The 8642-nt window shown below is 39.0% G+C and overlaps 1 protein-coding gene across 1 annotated transcript; it reads right to left on the bottom strand.

The window, feature by feature from the left end:
* Window positions 1-295: 295 nt before the first annotated feature.
* ARL14EPL (ADP ribosylation factor like GTPase 14 effector protein like) lies at window positions 296-7528 on the bottom strand. Its single transcript, XM_003259861.4, has 3 exons — window positions 7433-7528; window positions 5368-5507; window positions 296-773 (listed from the first exon to the last, which is right to left on the bottom strand). The coding sequence occupies exons 1-3, from the start codon at window positions 7526-7528 to the stop codon at window positions 551-553; spliced, it is 459 nt and encodes a 152-aa protein (XP_003259909.2). The 3' UTR covers window positions 296-550.
* Window positions 7529-8642: the final 1114 nt, after the last annotated feature.

Raw genomic sequence — 8642 nt, 5'->3', positions numbered from 1 at the left:
CACTACCAAGTATTACCAAATTTCATTTCAATGTTATTAAAACATGAACAATAAAAAAATGAGGCTACGGGTACACAGTGCAAAGTCACAGTTTTTTTTTAATCCAAATGGCAATTCTGATTCACAGCTAGTGATGTATAAGATTCTAAGGATAACTAGATGTTATAAATTTAAGATTCTATGTTCTATGCAAGAAAAGCTCTCAGCTACAGAGTTTTGAAAATCTTAAAGCTACATTTTCTCAGATATCAGCAAAGAGGGAAGAGAGTTTTAATTTGAAGGCAGAATAGAGATGAGGGTGCTGATGAAAAATGCTGATCCCTCCATTGTTACATTCTTTGGTTGCATGTTAAGGAACTTGAAAATTGTTGACACAGTTAAGAAGGTTACAGAATTATTGCCGATTCTACATTGTTCTGGGGCTTGACAGAACATGAGTCTTCAGTATGTTTTCTCAATATTTCCCCCAAGCCCTAAAATTCACCCAAGAGAAACAAGTCGACTTAAATGTGTAAGAAGAAGAAACAAATCAGGCCATATGCAAGAGCACCTAGTCAGGAACATTAAATGGCAACGTGCTGATGACCTCTCCAGACTCGGTGACGATGGCATCGTAAACCCACCGTCGGTTGCAGCGACACTCGGGCCCACATTTGTTAGAGTTACACTTGGGGCATGGATAGAAGCAGCCTAGGCAGTTCTTCTCTAGACAATCACACAGGTCAGCGTCATTACAGATGAGCCTGCCACTTTTATCGTACTTCCTTATTACTCTACAAAGGAAAACCACGACATTAACATGACAGTGCAATCATTCTCAACATTGAGAATAAATTAGTGTACAATCAACATCATACACATGACCATTTTACCCTGAGCCAGAACTCCAGAGATTACCAGAAACATTGGTACTCTGGACCAGAACTCCAGGGATTACCAGAAACACTCCAGAATATTGCATGGCAGTGACGTCATGGGAAATTCAGTCAATATGAGATCAAACAACTTCCAGTGCAGCCAGGCTTGTCATCTAGAGTAACACTTCATTTTTCCACCATTGCTGGGAAATGCAGCAATCTACCTAAGAAAATTATGAGGAATAGCTAACTAAAGCTTCCTCCTACAAATGCCCTGAAGTTTTCTTTAAAATATTATCATTCTTGATGGCTTTTTCCCTAACAAATTTTTTTTCTTAAAAGCACTATGCCAAATGCAACTACCACATTTTTGTTACCTAAAATTAGAACTGTCAGTTATTACACCATAATCATTTGAAGAAAGAAAAGCACCTTTGCTAACAGTCTCCAAGTGCCATTTCTTCTGTTCCTTTCCAATTCTGCTTTTTACCCAGTGTGGAGGGAGAAAGGAGGTGACCAAGAATGGAGGATCATACATTGTAAGCTCGGAGTGAAGGTGACATGCTCTGTCCCAGAGGATAGCTCAGAGTCCAGACTGTCTCTGTCAGCCTCTATAACATGGCCAGGGACAAAGGACTTTCACAGGAATCCTACCACCTTCTCAAACCCAACCATTTTGAAACAAATCCTTCAAAACTGAGTTGCTTCAAAACCTGAGAATAACAAAAAATACCTCTGTACAGCTTATAGCCGTTGTTACCACTGAAGTCCAAAAGGCTGCTGGTCCTAAGCTAGTATGGCAAAATTACGTATAATACTCCTGCACGCTTTGTCCCTAAGCAGGCACAATATCTCCTCTCCTTCTGTTCAGCTAAGTAATATCGTTCCATACTGTTCCTTTTCCTAAGAATGCAGGGAAGGGAAAGGATTAGTCATTATGTGTACTTGCTGCCTGATGATCATGCTTTAGCAAGAATGCCTTCTAATGAAAATTCGCATTTGAAGTGCTTTATCTGTAGAATGAAACTCTTCCTAAGCACCCCCAGGAAATTTAGCAGAAAAGGATATTTTAAATCTATTATAAGAATGATGGAGTAGATGGTCCCGAAATCAACCTATAGCACAGGTCAGATTCTGTCCTCCCTTTGCCTTAACTCAAATATTCTCCTGTGTTGGTAAGGTTTTATGGTTTCCTGCCCATTTGACGCTTTTTTTTTTTTTTTTTGGTAAAATCCTGACTTATACACATCAAGGCATGAAAAATATATACACTATACGCATAGATAAAGAAGAATAAAACAAACTTCTGTGTGCCCACTGTCCAGCTTAACAAGAGTGTTAAAGCTGTGAAGTCCTCTTCAATCCCCACCCATTGCATACCTCTACCCTCCCCTCAAAAAGGAACTGTACCTTGATGTTATAAAAGTCACTTCCAAAGGCCTTTTCTGCATCAATGGAGATAATCATGTGGTTTTTGTCTTTGGTTCTGTTTATATGCCGGATTACGTTTATTGATTTGCGTATGTTGAACCAGCCTTGCATCCCAGGGATGAAGCCCACTTGATCATGGTGGATAAACTTTTTGATATGCTGCTGGATTCGGTTTGCCAGTATTTTATTGAGGATTTTTGCATCGATGTTCATCAGGGATATTGGTCTAAAATTCTCTTTTTTGGTTGTGTCTCAGCCAGGCTTTGATATCAGGATGATACTGGCCTCATAAAATGAGTCAGGGAGGATTCCCTATTTAACAAATGGTGCTGGGAAAACTGGCTAGCCATATGTAGAAAGCTGAAACTGGATCCCTTCCTTACACCTTATACAAAAATTAATTCAAGATGGATTAAAGACTTAAATGTGAGACCTAAAACCATAAAAACCCTAGAAGAAAACCTAGGCAATACCATTCAGGACATAGGCATGGGCAAGAACTTCATGTCTAAAACACCAAAAGCAATGGCAACAAAAGCCAAAATTGACAAACGGGATCTCATTAAACTAAAGAGCTTCTGCACAGCAAAAGAAACTACCATCAGAGTGAACACGCAACCTACAGAATGGGAGAAAATTTTTGCAATCTACTCATCTGACAAAGGGCTAATATCCAGAATCTACAAAGAACTCAAACAAATTTACAAGAAAAAAACAAACAACCCCATCAAAAAGTGGGCAAAGGATAGGAACTGACACTTCTCAAAAGAAGACATTTATGCAGCCAACAGACACATGAAAAAATGCTCATTATCACTGGCCATCAGAGAAATGCAAATCAAAACCACAATGAGATATCATCTCACACCAGTTAGAATGGCCATCATTAAAAAGCCAGGAAACAACAGGTGCTGGGGAGGATGTGGAGAAACAGGAACACTTTTACACTGTTGGTGGGAGTGTAAACTAGTTCAACCATTGTGGAAGACAGTGTAGTGATTCCTCAGGGATCTAGAACTAGAAATACCATTTGACCCAGCCATCTCATTACTGGGTATATACCCAAAGGAATATAAATCATGCTGCTATAAAGACACAAGCACACATATGTTTATTGTGGCACTACTCACAATAGGAAAGACTTGGAACCAACCCAAATGTCCAACAATGATAGACTGGATTAAGAAAATGTGGCACATATACACCATGGAATACTATGCAGCCATAAAAAATAATGAGTTCATGTCCTTTGTAGGGACATGGATGAAGCTAGAAACCATCATTCTCAGCAAACTATCGCAAGGACAAAAAACCAAACACCGCATATTCTCACTCATAGATGGGAATTGAACAATGAGAACACTTGGACACAGGAAGGGGAACATCACACACCGGGGCCTGTTGTGGAGCTGGGGGAGTGGGGAGGGATAGCATTAGGAGATATACCTAATGTAAATGACGAGTTAATGAGTGCAGCACACCAACATGGCACTTGTATACATATGCAGCAAACCTGCATGTTGTGCACATGTATCCTAGAACTTAAAGTATAATAAAAAAATTATATATATATATATATATATATATATATATAAAGTCACTTCCTTGTTTTGCTCTTAGTTATAACACACATGTAGGTATCCCTAAACATAGTGTGATTTTCCTTTTGTAATTTGCTTTGTTAGTCTGATCATGAGTTGAGATTCTTCCATGATGGTACATGTAGCTGTTCAAATATTTTCACTTCTATATGTATTCCACTGTATAAATATACCAAAAGTTATTTGTCTTTTCCACTGTTGATGGACATTTGGATTATTAACAGTTTATTTCCTTTGCTATTTCAGTGATGCCATGAAACTTCTTAAACATATCTCCCTATACATGTATTAGACTTTTTCCAAGATATTAATATATACTCAGGAGTGAAGATGTTAGGTCATAAGGCACATAGGTAACACCGAGCTGTTTTTAAATAGTGGTTGTACCTTTTTACACTTAATTCATATCTCAAAGCTTCATCAGCTCTGATGTCAACAGACTAAATTTTGAATCCCTGGGGAGTATGGCACTTCTCTGTATGTGCTGATGAGGTTTGGTATTCTGAATGTTTATTTGTTGTTTCCTCTACGAAATGTCTGTTTATCATTTTATTAATTTTTCTGTTAGGATATTTATACTTTTCTTATCGACTTGTAAGATTCTTCATATATTATGGATGCTGACTTTTTAAATTATTAATAACTTCTACTTTATGGTGTGTCTTTCACTGTTTTTACGGAGTTTTTAATGGGCATATTAATTTTAATATAGTCAAATTTATCATTTTCCTTTATAGTTTGCTTACTTTATTTAATTTATTTATTTATTTATTTATTTATTTATTTATTTATATATATTTTGAGATGGAGTCTTGCTCTGTTGCCCAGGCTGGAGTGCAGTGGCACGGTTTCGACTCACTGCAAGCTCTGCCTCCTGGGTTCAAGCGATTCACCTGCCTCACCCTCCCAAGTAGCTGGGACTAGAGGCGTGTGCCACCATGCCCAGCTAATTTTTTGTATTTTTAGTAGAGACGGGGTTTCACCGTGTTAGCCAGGATGGTCTCGATCTCCTGACCTAGTGATCCACCCACTTTGGCCTCCCAAAGTGCTGGAATTACAGGTGTGAGCCACCGCGCCCAGCCAGTTTACTTAGTTTATACTTACGAGGCACTAACAATCATTGTGCTTGATGATAGTCCTGTGCCCATTTAATATCCTGAGTTCATTCCCATGGTTATATTATTTATCCTTCTAATGATACATTTTTGTTACTTTTAAATCATCTTTCCTACTAAAGCCATTACTCTATTACAGGGCTATTGAAGCCTTTTAAAAAAATCGATTCCTAATTCGGGATTATAGAATATTTTTCTGTTTCTTAAGTTTGCTAACGTCCAGACACATGGGTACTATTATATTTTAGAAGAGATATTTTAAAATAATAAATAATAAAAAGAGGGAATCTTTAATTGCTTTGTCAAGGAGAATTCATGCATTTCATAATCCCATAGATCAAATATAATACGTCAGAATCTTACTTGTATTTTGTAGAAAAATATTCATTCATCTTTGACACCCGGGCTTTCTTTTTCTGCTGCCTTGTTTCAGGATTAAAGTCTGCTACCTGTGGTCCAGGGTTTTGAAATGCCAAGCATTTTAACTGCCGCTCTATTTGTTGCTATTAAACAAATAAAATGTATTAGTTGTAAGAACCAGATAGTTTTATCTGTTTTACATTTCCCCAAAATGAACTTTCGGTAACTTTCACCACAGTGGCATGAAAGTATATATGTTTTACACAAAGAAGTAAATGGTTTAATCTAATTAAGTTTCAAAAGATGGTGTAAATTTTCTCAAGTTGGGCCATTCTTTCTGAATAAAGAAATAGTATAACACTCATAAAATAAAAATGTAAAAAACAATCAAGGGGAATAGAAGAAATCTTTTTAAAACTGCAAAATGCCACTCAGCTTTCCAAATTTGATGGGGATGCACATCAGAATTAGCATTTGATGTGGGTAAGGACAAAGGAGTAGAGGCCCTTCCTCAGCTGTTAGCTAAAGAAGCCCATGTAGTGTCTCAAACCGCAGTGAGAACCCAAAGGAGATCCAGCACTCCCCTTCAGTGCCCTGGGATGCATTTCGGAGCTACTCCCTACCCGGGACTGGCCTCTACAGGGGGCTCCAGGTCAGAACTCAGCCACCTGAAGCATTGACTTTCAGTCAAAGCCAGATTGGAACAAGAGAAATATTGCTAGGATAACTTTCTAGGGCATAGGGGGACATTTTCAAAAGTCTCTGTAGGTTTTATTTTCCTTTCTTTTTTTATTTTTTTTGAGATAGGGTCTCACTCTGTCACCCAGGCTGGAGTGCTACGGCGTTATCATGGCTCACTGCAGCCCAATCCCCAGGGCTCAAGTGATCCTCCCACCTCAGCCTCCCATGTAGGTGGGACTACAGGCACGCACCACCATGCTCGGCTAATTGTTATGTACATATACAGCAGAGATGGGGTTTCACCGTGTTGCCCAGGCTGGCCTTGAATTCCTGGGCTCAAGAGATCCACCATCTGCCTTGGGCTCCCAAAGTGCTGGGATTACAGGTGTGAGCCACTGTAATTAGAAATTAGATGGGGCCTGAGCTGAAAGACAATTAGAAATTAAATGGAGCCTGAGCTGGAAGACAAACAACAAAATGCTTCAATTGAATATTGTACTAATAACTTATTGTGAACATGTAGCACATGTCATGAGGGAAGAAAATGATCTTTTGAAGGATTGTAGAAGAAAATAATCTAGAAGCACAAAAACATATAGGCTGACATATACATGAAATACTCCACGTGGAAACAAAAGGGAACCTTTCAATGTAGGAATTTCAATGTAACAAATTAGTAACAGAATATCATGGGCTTTTCTGCAGTGTATTTAGTTTAATAAGAGTCTAGTAAGTCTAAAATAATATAATGTTTCTTTTAAATTTCATCTTGGTGTATATGGGTTTGTTTCATAAACTTAATCTTAAACTGTTCTGCATTAGGTATGGTTATGACATATATATACAACTTAGTACCATCGATTACTATTCTAAGTAGCACAGCAAGAGGTTAACAACAGAGACCCAGGGTCACCTGCCTGTGCTCAAGCCTTGGCTCTGCCACGTGCTAGTGGTGGGCCTTGAGCAAATTCCTACGTCTCTAGGCCCCAGTTTCTCTCTTTGTAAAATGGAGTTAACAATAGTATGATGTGATAAGGATTAGATGAGTTAATACATACAGTTTTAGAGCCATAACATGACATAATAATAACAAAGTTTCATTAAATAATAACATTTGTATATATTCTCCACAAAAAGCAGAATTTTATTGTACAGAACACCGGGCTAAAAATCAGGGTACACAGGAGGTGGAGAGGAGAAAGGTGAGGCGAGAGCAGACTGCAGTGAGCAGTGGGGCGGAGGGAAAGCTCTATCAGCCTGGGCGGCAGAGCTCCTCCCTGTGAGGTCCTGCCTGGGCCCACCTTCCCACCCACATCCATGGGCATCTCAGAGATCCTCGAGGGGGCACTCCCCAGTAGCATGGAATCATAAAATCTGTGTGCCATACCAGTTGTTTCTGTCCAATTTGACAGTTCTTCTCAGGAAAACTATGATCTGTGTGTCTCTCTTGAATGGAATTGTTCTTCTCTGATTGTTCATTCATCTCTGATCACTAAAAAAGTAATTGGAAAAAGTAAAACAAATTAATATCATCTATCTCCAGTAACTTTATCTGGTGATTCTTTTCTACTCTCCCTCCACATCTCACTTTTTTCAAAGCCATACTGTATCTGTACTCCCAGCACCTTTTCTCCCACTCACTGTTAAACCTTGCATCTGACTCCCCCAGACCACTCTACTGAGGCTCTCCTCTGCCAGGGGTTCCAGGAGAAAACCAGTAGTACCTTTGACAGTCCTTAGCATCACAAACCTCTCTTAAGCAGGATTAAGGAGACTCTGAGTTTTTAGAACTCTGTTCTTCCTTCTTTATGCACACTCTTGAAAGAAAAAGTATGATATGTTAATGCCATACATACACAGTAATTTTGTGAAAAGCCCATCCACTCCCAGGGTTTCAGCTGACACGTCTTCACATATCATTCCCACAGTGACTCCCCAAAGCCTTGACCTCCTCATTCAACTTTTCTGATAAATTTCTAATGCAGCTTGTGCTAAATGGTAATCAGGTTTTTATAAAACCCCACTGCTAAAATGCCTGTAACTTACTTCTTCTAAATTACTTCAGTAGTATATATACAGGGTGCGTGTGTGTGTGTGTGTGTGTGTGTGTGAGAGAGAGAGAGAGAGAGAGAGAGAGAGAGAGAGAGAGATGGAGCCCATACAAGATGGTAATCATGAGTGACAGTCCGGGGCTGGTCTGCAATGTTCTATCAGAAAGGACCAGTCTCCAGAGGAGGCTTCCATAGGCCCTGCTGTTTTCCCGGACTATCATCAACTAACATTGCTGACTACAGGGTGCCATTTCTACCAAAGGAACTTAAGAGTTAGGCATTATCATGTTGGCTTGACTCATTTAGCATCACTTCTCTGCTGACCAACTGGAAATTCCAATTCTGTCAGTGGGAAATCTCCAAACTGCTCTCGACAGTGGCTGGATTAATTTACATTCTCACCAATAGTGTATAAGTATGCACGATGGAATACTATGCAGTCATAAAAAGAACTAAATCATCTCTTTTGCAGCAACATGGATACAGCTGGAAGCCATTATCTGAAGTGAACTAACACAGAAAAAGAAAACCAAATACTGCATGTTC

This window comes from Nomascus leucogenys, chromosome 2, assembly GCF_006542625.1.
Source record: "Nomascus leucogenys isolate Asia chromosome 2, Asia_NLE_v1, whole genome shotgun sequence".
Lineage (NCBI taxonomy): Eukaryota > Metazoa > Chordata > Mammalia > Primates > Hylobatidae > Nomascus > Nomascus leucogenys.
Note: the sequence above shows the minus strand (reverse complement) of the source record. Positions and strands in the feature narration are given on the sequence as shown.